The sequence below is a fragment of the Sapajus apella genome, unplaced genomic scaffold (genome assembly GCF_009761245.1).
Source record: "Sapajus apella isolate SASKATOON/1434 unplaced genomic scaffold, GSC_monkey_1.0 scaffold22, whole genome shotgun sequence".
Lineage (NCBI taxonomy): Eukaryota > Metazoa > Chordata > Mammalia > Primates > Cebidae > Sapajus > Sapajus apella.
In genome coordinates this window covers 16963342-16975383 of record NW_022436962.1, presented here as the reverse complement: position 1 = coordinate 16975383, position 12042 = coordinate 16963342, and the positions used below count along the sequence as shown (strand labels likewise).

Below are 12042 nucleotides of genomic sequence, written 5' to 3'. Positions count from 1 at the left end.
ATTTGCAAAGCTGAATTGCTAGAGGCATTCTAGAGGAATGGGAACAGTTTCTTGTTGGTTTCTATCATGCGGTATTTATAAAGCTGCAGATCAATAATCTTCCCATTTTTCTTGCCACTACACAGCACACACATGCACGCATGCATGCACTCACACAAAAAACATGAATGTTTTTAATATTGACATCTGCTGTTGAGTAGTGTTGTTGGCTCAGAATGGCTGCTGTTTCCCACCCTCCAGGTGGCTGTGTTTCCGTGGTGAGTAAGTGACACCTATGTGTGCACTTGGTAAAGTTCTTTGGCCTCCTTCTGGATGAAAAGTACTATACAAAGAATATAAGGTATTGTCATTATTATTTCACAGCACTGCCGATCATTGCCCTAAAAGGAATGAGTAACACGGACATCTGCATACACAGACACACACACACACACATATATGTGCACACAATAACTCTTTCCTCCCTGTCCTCCATGTCCCCTCTTAGAACTACAATGTTGGGAGGATTCCTGAAGACAAACTTTCCAAGGTTCTACCAGACTTTAGAAAGTGGTCAGTCCTCAACCAGGTGACAAATTCCCTTCAGTCTGTCTCTTCTAGATCATCCTCCGCAAAGCCCAAACCCTTTTCCTGGCCTCTGTGTCACTCAGCCTTGTTTGTGCTTCCTTAGTACTAACGAGCCATTTACGTGATGGACTTTCCCTGCCTCCCCATCTTGCCCAGTTTGTTGGCGCTGAACGAGGAGAAAAGAGGCCTTCCACTTAAGGAGCACAGCCAGGGAAGGAGAAAGATAAAAGGCTGAAGTTGATACACAATTCAAAAGCAAACAGAAGGGAAAACAGAACTTTTCTTATAAGGCCAAATAAAACATCAGTGAAGGAAACTGAAATGAGTTGGCCTGCAAAATGGGGCCAATGAAGCCACTTGGGCATCAAGCACAAAACAAGCTGCATGCGGGGAGCCGTGGAAGAGCGAGCGTGTTTTGGCAGCTTGTGAGTTCTCCATGGCAGAAAGAAGAACTTGTACATATGGGGGTGGGCAGGGGAGGGGTGGGGAAAAAACACCCACCCCTAATAAACTAATCTCAGCTAATGTAGTGTTTATCAAGTTCCTGGGATAATGATACCATGTGTGTCATTATCATCATCAAAACCCAATCTATGTTTTAAAAAGTTACAGATGATTAACACAACATCAAGTTGATGCAAACAATTACTTAAAACCCACACACAGACACAGACACACACACACACTCGCATGCACATACACAGAGAACCAGGAGGTCCCAATATTCTGTAGAATGAGGGAGGCTGCAGCTGTAGGCCGACAGCTTTCATATCCTCATTTGAATAATGTGTCCTGAATCTGTCACTTTATTCATTCTCCTTATGCTCAGTGTACTCTACATCAACAACAAATTAAGTTGTAAATAAGAGACAATCATCACTTTTGTTTTTAAGCAGCTACTGCATAGAGAATTTCAATGTACGCTCCTTTTCGACAGGGGGAAAGAGAGGTGCTAGAGTTTGCTTTCATAAGCACAAATATGGGGAAACCAACAGAAACAAAAACAGAAACAGTTTACTGTTGCTGAGAGGAGGGAAAAAAACATTCTCTAAAGCACATCCATCCATTACCAGCTGAAATTTCTTCAAAGAAGCCACTCAAACGTATGAAGACAGAGGCTAAGTTTTTCAGACTACATTGGAAACCCATGCAACTTATTAACACTAGTCTTTCAGTCTTAATACACAAGTGGCATCTTTGCTTAACACACCTTTAGACAAAAGGACAAGTGCATTAAATCAATTATAACACAGGTGTAGGAATTAAACCGATTCCACATTCGTCTCCATTAACTTCTGGGAGTTCAAACTGCTGCCACATGCACAGAAAATGAAACAATTAAGAATAAAAAATGTCCCTACCTTTACATCGGAGAAGTAGGTCTTCAGCATATTGGAGCTGGGATAACGGGTATAAAAAAACATGAGCTTTGCTTTTTTCAAGTGATTGGGTGACAATCCTTCCTGCATGTAGGATGCAATTGGTTAAGGAAAAAAAATCCATAAGCACAAGGACTCCCACCTCCCTCCCTCCAATCCCCACCTCCATAGAGTCTGGGTGTCCAGCAAGCTGCCGTGGGAGTGCTGCAAGGTATATGACACGGGCTATGGCATCCATTGCTAACTTGCTGGCATTTGCTCAGTGACCGTCGCCTGTTAGAGGTTGCCAAATGCAATGGTGAGGATGCACAATTGAGTTGCAGAATCTTGGCTACTTCAGGGTGAGGACGGCAAAGCATTTCTCTTGCTTTAGGTTGGTAGGCTATCTATACGTTCACTTGTTGCTAAGGAGACAAACGCACCCAACATGTACTGCACAACTCTTGTCATAAGAGTTTTTTTTTTTTTTTCTTCCTTGCAATTACAGTTCTGTTTGTTCTTCTCTCCACACTCTGCAGTTTAGAGCATATTATTCTGCTAATGTACATGAAAATATAAAATGTATTATTTTTGAACACTGTTATGCAAGTTTCACATTTTACCTTTTAGTGTTAATCTAATGGAGCATCTTGACTCACTTGCTTTTTATCTTATTATATCATTTTAATTGTTTCCTTTTAAATAATAGCTAAAACTTGGGAAGAGTAGTTTTGGCATGGAGATGACAAGGAGGGGGCTGCTGTCTCTTTTGTGAAAGCAACGGTCCAAAACCAAATACAATTTGCCTGTCTTGGATTTATAGTTAACTCCTTTGAGAGTGACACAGTAGTTGGGGCTAACAAATCAATACATGTGGGTTAGCAGATCAATAAATGGCCACTTACCCAAAATAAGAAGGCCTATTTATCTGGAAACATCATTACCTTTTAGATCTGTAAACAGCAGCAACTAAAACAGTTCCCAAGAGAATGTGAGGCTAACCATAACAATCCAGGCTTCCTGATTCTCCCCCAGATTCTTGGCACTCCTCAGCAGACTCAGAGCTGGGATGGCTCTGGTCACATCTGTGCCGCAGCCTGGCCCTGCCATTTCCTCAGCAAATTAATGGCTTTATAATTTATCAGAAATGAAGATGCACGTGGAGAAAATCAATGTGGTCCCCCACAAGGTCAATTAAGGGTCCTTCCTAGAAGCTTCTCTAAGGATTTTCTCTTAAAAGAGTGTCTGGGAAAATAAGAAAAAAAAAAAAAAAACAAAAGAAAATGTGCATATGTGTGCAAACACACACACACACACACACACACACACACAACTACCAAACAAAAATTTCACACCTTAGTCAGAAATGTCAAATAAACACAGATATTTAGGAAAGGTAAAGATTTCCAAATGACCTTCATCAAGTCTAGCATGACTAATCTGAAGAATAGAGGGAAACCAGAAAGTTACTAGAGAAGCATAATCAAATTAATATGGATAAGCTCTTGACTACTTATAACAGGGTGTTTAACCAAATATTCTGCTGAGAATTTGTTCAATTAACATTCCCTTTAATATCCCATGCAATTTAAAAAAGATCACCTTGGTCTGTAAATAGAAAAGTTAAATAGTGCAAGTCTTTTTTTGTTGTTATTAAATTGAAAATAAACCCTAAAGAAAGAAATTTTGATTTTATATCTGTAAGCCAAAGCAGCTTAACTGAACTTGTGTTTTTGTTTGAGATCCTTAATGATTACAAAGACGATAATTTATGACTGACATACTTCTTGTGCCAAGGAGAGGGCTGAAAGGCCCTCCAGTAACCTCCATTAGACTGATAGAGAAGACTAAAGGAGCCCAGCACACTTCAGGACCATCTGTCCAAATGGATAAGTGAAATAATAGTTGCAAGCTGTCTCCTACTGCCTTGTGATAAGAGTTTTAGGCAAGTCCAAACTTTGACAGGCACTTTCAGATCTGAGTTCTAATCTTTTCTTTCAGATGGCTACATTCAAACAACGTCATACATTTAATTCTAAGTCCCAAATCTTTTAAAATTTGGTCGTATACAAAATACAGAGTGTTTTTCTGTGTTTCTTAGATGGGCACTGAGCTACCAAAACTTCCTGAAGCTTTCAACACATCTAAATTATGCTAAGATGTGTTCATTCTTTTTATCTAAAAACAGTAAAATATCCATTTTATTTTCATCAGTATTTAGAGGCCTTTTATCTTATAAAAATTTATTCTGATTTGGATTTCTCAAGTTCATTTTTGCTTTAAAATGCTTCCTGTTGGTAATACTCGGAATTGATCAGTTGAAACGGAACACAGAATTTCTCTCTTGCTTATTGTGTAATTAAGATAAAATCCCATAAAATATATGTTTCTAATAAACTATTAAAAATAACTAATGAAACATTTAAAAGGCAACAGTTAGATAATCCTTTTTTTTCTCCTCAAAATAAATCTGAACTGACCAATTGGTTAATTTCCCTTTTAAGTGCTTGTGCTGAAAAGCAACTGTTCTTCCAAGAAAGCACTAGCTGTTTCCAGGATACTTACACACGCACAATGACTCATGATGGAATAGATTCAGTAAACATACAGCTGTACTGAACACGAGCTAAGCTCCATTCAAGGCCAGGAAAGAAAATGAGCACAAATAAATATTAAGGAGGTAAAGGGGGGTAGGGTGAGGGGGGATGGAACGCAAACAAGATCTGTCCAGGCAGCTCATGTGGCTGTGCCTCAATTCTCTTAGCTATAGCTTTGTGAAGACAGATGACATTCAATTCTATGTGTAATGCAAAATAGACAATAACTGCTGAAACTTGAGACAGCTGCCAGGTGTAAAAAAAAAAAAAAAAGAAAAAAGGAAAAAAGAAAAGAAAAGATGATAAATCCATAAATTAATGAAAGACATCTGCTCGGGAATATAAAAGATCAGAGAAGCAGGGTACTGCAGCTGAACCTAAAGCAGTGTTCAGACAACCTGAGAATCTAAGTGTTGTCTGTTTACCAAGTCCAATATAACCTTACCTAAACAGCAGCCGCGGGAGGAGCAGCGGAGGCAGCAAAAAGGCAAATGGGAGAATAATAGGCTGTGAAGGCGGAGGAAGAAAATTCTTTTTTTCCAACTAAACCTTGGATTGTAGCTAGAGAGTGTACGTGCTGCAGTTCCAAGCAAAGGAGTTGAGACTACTTTTTTACATTTTCTAAACATTTGAAACCTAAAGAATTTTAGTTCTGCCTTATTCCCTAATTGGCTAAGTTTCTAAGAGGATTCCCCCTAGAAATTAAAATGGGGAAAAAAGATCTAAACTCTCTCACATAGTGATAGTGATAGAGCAAGTTGTTATTCCACTAGGAAGTCCAACACAATTGGAGGGATGCATAGGGTATGGAAAATATTTTTAAAAATTTACTTAGTTGATAATATTTTTCAAGGGAGGGGGTCAGTTGAGCAGCCCAGAGTCTTTTAGTCTTTAATCTACATGTTTCACTAATGTACGTACCATAGCCCTCACAGGACTTCTACAAATGTATAAGATCTGTTTCTGTGGATTGCTTCAAATTTTAGAAATTCATTTCTATCCATGTTTCCTGGTTGGATTTTGATTTCAAATGACTAAACCATTTTCCTTTCTAAACTTCAAGCCTTCTTAACATTCTTCCTAAAAGTTGAGTAGAAAAAGCCAGCTGTTTCAGAAAACAGGGTTAATTTCTTTACTTGCACATCTTAACGGCTTATACTACTCCTCTTGTGCTTTAACTGGGTGCATGCAAATGTTTGGGGCCTAAACAAGGCTATTTTTCTTGAGATGCAAAGAGGATGAATGACAAGGAACATCATGAAGAAAAGCAATTGGCTGACTGTTTCTTTTGGAATTTGAATAAAACTTAATATTTGATTAAACAGGTTCATTTGCAAAGATACTGAACACATTTTAAAAATCCAAGACATAAGCCCTTGGAGCAGGTGCACCGACATTCAGTTTAACTTGCACACATTCACTATGTCCCTTCTACTAGATGGGATAATGGTGTGTGTTCTATCCTATAGAACATATATGTTTAATGTGGTGAATGTAGAATGGATTGATCTGATAAGCTGGTGTTCTTAATAGTTCTTATCTTGGCTACTTTGTTCAAAAAACAGATGGTACTTTTTGGAGTGGGAAAGAATTGTTCCTGAAGAATTAAATTATGTATAACAGTTTGGAAAGCCACGAACTAAAAATAAAAACATAATAATAGCAATCACAGTGGTACCATTTCATTGCATTTCTGCGCATTTCTATCAATCTTTTCAAGGAATAACTGTACAACAAGTTCATGTATGGCCCCGTATCCCTAAAATTGAAGTAAGACTCACTTGCTGTGATTCCCAGAGATTTCTTCAAAGTAAAAGCTTGAGAACTTTGCCTACACACTATCAGGTACATCAAGGGAAGAACTCATGGCTATATAGAAGAAGAGTCAGGAGAAAAGTGGGCCCAATCTCCCTACAAACAAACAGATCCTCACTGGTTTCAGAATTGTGGAAACTATAGAAAAGGTTGTCTGCCTACCTTACCCTTCCTGAGAAATATTATATCAACGAGATAAATGGTTTAAAGTGCAATGTATTAATAGTGGAGGTGGGAAAAAGAACAGGAGCATACATAGAAGGCCAAAAGGTGGAAAATGTAATCAGTAATTGGCACTAGAGGCCGAAATTATTTAGCTATATGCAAAAAACAATTCTGGGTGTGAGCAACTAACATTTCATATGAACATGGTTGTTTCCCAACAGAATCACCACTCAACAGAAACTTATGCTGGTAGGAGAAAAGAGAAGTCATTCTTCTGAAGAAGAAGTAACTATATTTTCTTTAAAGCCTTTGATATGTATTGAAATAAAAGGAACTACTTTCAATTCAAATCCTCAGAATTCCTCAGGGGATTTGGAGGGGCTGAGACAATGAACATAGGCAACATTTAAAGCAAGCTAAAAGATTTTTTTCCTAGAAACTAAACTTTAAAAAACAAAAAGCACAACTGTACTTATAATGATCTGGTTATAATGAAAAGTCTGATTTTTAAAAAAAGTCATAAACTGGCATCTTGAATGAAAGTGATTAGTATGGACTTATAGTTTTGAAACCTGGCTTTAAATCTTTAAATATTCATCAAAATTGGCATGCATGTCACTTTACTCTGTGTGTGTGTGTGTGTGTGTGTGTGTGTGTGTGTGTGTGTGTGTGAGAGAGAGAGAGAGAGAGAGAGAGAGAGAGAATCCACTATCACTACTACTTGCTTCAAAATAAAGTTAAGAGATCTCTGGGGTGCAACAGCATCTTCTCCCTAGACATTAGCCTTACATGAACCTCTGAAGATGCTCTTTCTGCAAAGGGTACAAAAACCATTCAAGCCATTGCGTCTTCTTACTTTGCCCTTCTCATCACCAGGAGCAATATTCCAATCATTTTGACCAATATTTACTGCCTGCTTATAATGTGTAAGGCACGGTGTTTGGTGCAGCTTTGATTCATGGCTAATGGATTGAATTTTACATCTTCCAAAGATCAAAGTTAAATCAACAACCATGCTAAAACTTCCTTTCTATTTTTGTATAGAAATCTCCCACATCTTTCTCTTCCCTTTCTCTTACAATGTTATTCTCTTCTTGCTCAGTATAAAAGAGACTCCATGTTCAACTGCTCAAGCGGGTCTCATGATTATGGCCCTAGTAGTTCACCTTATCAGAAATATATACTGCTATCCTGAGAGTTTGCTTGAAGTACGACCTCCAATAACCAGGAAAACATATTTTCATCATAGCTGGGACTTTGCACTTATGTGACAGACTCTGGAGTGGGCTTAGATATGAAAATGTCAATCTCTAGTCATCAAGACAATTGCTCAAAATCCTAAATTTAGTCACAGCCAACTTAATTGCTAAATTTTATATCCATCTGGTTATTTATTATATAAGAAACTTGCCTTCACCTGCCTCCAAATGCTACTATTCTATTACCCCCAAAAGACCAACGACCACAAAATTTTAAAAAATTTACAGAAAGAGCCAATAGAGAGAAAAAACATCTTCAATTAAAAATAGCTGGACTTCAGGATAGGCCTAATTAAAAAAAAAAACTGTCATCTCTACATAAAAGTCAGTTTCAGAATTTAAAAAAATCATAAAAAGAGCCATTTTTAAGTTGAATACAGCTGAGTTTTATATTTAATTGTGCTCTTTCACTTTCCAAAATAATTTGCTTTGTGTATGTTAGGACAAAAGATTTCTGTGTATGGCTGAACAGAGGTTAATCATGCATAGAGGCAGCTGCACCAGACCCAAAGAACAGACCTTGGGTGAACGAGAGAGACCGATGCTGTCTGAATAAATCAGTACCTGTATATTTCCTTAAAAAAAAAACACACACACACAAACACAAGTGCCACTTAAAGAGAGAATCTAACTCCCCATCCACATCCATTTTTCTTCCTCCTCAACCTCCCACCTATGAAGTGCTCCTCCTAAGATTTCATCCAGACTTCTTTAAATGGATCAGAAGCCTTGCAAATGGTTTACACTGAGCATTCTTCTTACGGGATCTTAGGGATCTGAAAACTGACTTTTCTCCTTATTCTGTTATAAAACTTACCCTCTTTAAAAAATATTTGAGAGAATTCAATCAATATTTACAATGAGATTGTTTTCCCATCTCTGAATCTACTATTTTTTTTAAGAGATAGTGATAAGAGGATAATACAGGAAGAACAGCAGAAAAAAAGCTGTTGAGAAAGCACATATTAAATAGGAGCTCCTTGAGGCAATGAACAACTTGTGGAAACTGCAAAGACGTTGGTTTAGTTTTAAGCTTTTCTGCAATCAGGTAGGCCACACGCATGCTGATAAAAGCCTATTCCTTTGAATAATAGGAAAGGCTGCCTTCTTAAGAAGATACGAATCTGCATTACTCTAGATACTGTGTAAACCTAACCTTTTGGGAAACATTTTTTGGTTTTGGTTTTGGTTTTTCCTTGAGGGAAAAAATAAAAGGATATTGCACTTCCCGAATAAGGTGAGATTTCAGACATATCTTGAAGATCGCCGCATTCGGACTTTATGAGTGACAAGGAGAGCCCTTCGGCGGTGCTGGGCGGGTGTGCTGGTGAACAAGGGTGGTGGCTCAGGTGGTGAGATGACATCTTGGTCCTCAGACTTGTGGTATCCCTAGTTAAGTCTAAGGATTCAGGAGAGGCTCTGTCTTTTCCAGAGAAGGAGCCAGAGGGAGCACCTAATGGGCTCTGAAATGGATAGGCCATCAAGGGAAGGGGGAAGGGGTGGCGGAAGGTGGACGTGGTGAAGCCTGTGGTGGCAGAGAGAGGCGACTGGTGCAGAGGCTGGTGGTGGCCGCCAGCAGCAGGGCCGGAGGCAGACTGGTCAGAGGAGTTTTTGCGGACAACTAGGGGCAGGGCTTCTGTCTGGTCAGTGGAACTGGCCATCTGCACATTGCCAAAGGTGTCCAGGGGGTTCGGAATGATGACGTCGCCAAAGCACTGCAGGCGCTGGTTGGCAGTGTGGAAATTATGGTTTTCCCCATTGACTGCAAATCTGGCCTGGGGGATCTGGAGAGGTGGGAAGACCTGAGGAACCTGGCGGGAGGGCTTGGCGGAGAAGACTTTGACCACAGTGTCCACAACTTGCGACATGGCAGTGTTCAGTTCCTGTTTCAAGGTCTCAGCCAAATGTTTGCCTTCCGGTTGTAAGGAGTTTGGCCCATGGTCTCTTTCTTTGTTGCTGCCTTCTCGCTTCGGCTTGTTTTCAGCCATTTCCTGCTCTCTGATCAGGGCTCGAGCTCGGTCAATAAACTGTCCTGGGTCTAGCTCGCACATCTCATTATCTGACCTTCCGACAGAGTCCTGGGCCCTGGCATCCAGGATCTCCGAGCGCATGCTGTCTTCAGACAGGTTACCATCTTCATCATTTTCCGAATCAGTGCTGTCATAGATTTGGTAGAACTTTTCCTGCAGCTGGCGCAGCTGTTTCTGCATGTCCTCCAGCTGCTGTTTCAGCTGTCGGCGCTCCTCTCGCTTCTGTTCTTTTCGGGCTGAAACCAGCTGCTGGAAACTCTGTTGCTGCTGCTGGGGAAGCTTTTGCTTGCGTTTGTTTTCTCTGTAACTTTCTCGGGGACTCACAGACTGCGGGGCCATCTCTCTTTCATTTTCATTGCCCCTTAATGCCACACTGGGGGAATGGCTCATACCCCGAATTATATTCTCAACCCGGGCGCGCTTTGCTCTCAGGTGCTCATCACATAAGCGATCCATATCAAACTGGCTCATAGTAGGCCTGCCAAAAGGGGAAAGACACTCTGGGGGGCTGTCTCTTGAAGAGTTGCTGCATATATCCTCCTGATGTACTTCGGAGCCTGTACTAGAGAGACCGCTGGCTTGGAAACTGGGCTCCGTGCCACCATTTTTGTTCATGTTATTTTTCAACAGCTGGGAAATTATGGTTGCTCCTGGAAAAGGCATCATGGCATCTTCATACGAGTTCGCCCTCTTCAGCAGCTTGCGGAGTACATTTGACTTTTCCCCATCTGCATGCTGCACCACTGAATACTCAACATCCTGCTCAGAACCTTGGGGATTCATGGCACTAAAAAACGTTGCTCTTGCCTTAGCAAAAAATGCAGATGCTGTCCCTACCGTCCTTTTCACTCCAATGTCAACTCTTCTCCTCTTGGTTTGCCGGCTTAAGAGGGCTGTGCTGTCATGGTCAGGCATCACTGGACGGTTATTGTGCCATCTTCAAAAGCTCGTCAGCTGGGCACAGCTCAAGAATCCCGGGACCCTGGCCAACAGAACAAAAGGACTGATGAATCATTTTCTTTAAATTTCTCCAAATTTCCTGACCTCAATCCTGAATCAAATACAAAATGCATAGGCTCTGGGATTTATGGCACATTACAATTATTGCAATTTATTATGCACTCTGCTTGAAATGAAACATTTTTAAATATTTCTGCTCCACTGGTTTAAGATGGATTAAGATTAAAAAAAAAAAAAAAGCAGAAACTGCTTAAGCACCAGTAATATGATTCTCTTTCACAAATGCCTAAAATGATACTGTTTATCTTCAGAAGAAACAGTAGATTATAAGAACACAGCCTCTGACAACCAATTGATTAAATTCTGGGCATTGAGATTCATATTATAAGGAAGATGAAAGTGCTCTATACTTAAGAAATAAGGTTAAATGTTGAGGCTGTATGAAATTTGCATGAAAAATTTCATTTCTGCATTACAATTGTTGTGGTTTTTAATGCTATTAAGGGAAAAAGACTAAAATAAATGCAAAAATATAATCGACACCTTTTATTCTTGAATTTTAAAATATTTTTGGCATATGTAAAATGGGAAGGAGAACACTCTCATCAGCAGCATCTTTCAAATATAGATGGTCAATTTTGCATTGAAATAAATGTACAATGTCCATTTTAAAAGTCTGCTTATTTAACTTAGCTATGCATTTTTATTTGTAAAATCAAATGTGAAGATGGTATCTGTTGATACATCTTAATGTAACTATAAGAATATTTATACATTTTTATAATGTCCTTTTTTGACAAATTATTACAAAGTTGGTTCACTGCAAAACAAGGATGTTATCACATTTTAGAAATCAATATGAGGAATAATAAATTATTGACCAAGACAAAGATAAATATATCTTCAGGACTAGTTTCCTTCTGTTTAAATCTGCCAAAATAATATGTCAAATGCCCAAAGAAACTCTTTAATATACATGATTTGTGAATCTTATTTCCTGTGCCAAATTAAAGGAGAAAAAAAAAACAGAAAAAATACTGAAAGAACATATATAAAGAAGAAAGAAAATAATGTCCCTCGAATATGTGAGAAAGGAAAATACCTTCTTTGTATATGAACTTCCATTGTTTCTTGGAAACAATATAAAAAGAGAACATCCTTCTTTGCATTTCACAAAAGGCACTTGACGTATTGTGTAACTTATTAACTAGGGAGGCTAACCCCAAATTTTGTAGACATATAAGATGTCACCTTTTTGTTTACAATTAACATTTTATGAGGAAAATGAAAA

At 39.0% G+C, this 12042-nt stretch overlaps 1 protein-coding gene across 8 annotated transcripts in view; it reads right to left on the bottom strand.

Annotated features, from left to right (window-relative positions):
- PROX1 (prospero homeobox 1) overlaps positions 1–12042 on the bottom strand; it is a 52497-nt gene that overhangs the window by 33583 nt on the left and 6872 nt on the right. For all 8 annotated transcript variants that reach the window (XM_032289217.1, XM_032289219.1, XM_032289220.1 and 5 more), the window contains exons 2-3: positions 8982–10773; positions 1929–2036 (exon numbers count right to left, since the gene is read on the bottom strand). In XM_032289217.1, the coding sequence (XP_032145108.1) occupies positions 1929–2036; positions 8982–10706 (1833 nt within the window). In that variant the 5' untranslated portion in view covers positions 10707–10773. The remainder of the gene's footprint in view (positions 1–1928; positions 2037–8981; positions 10774–12042) is intronic.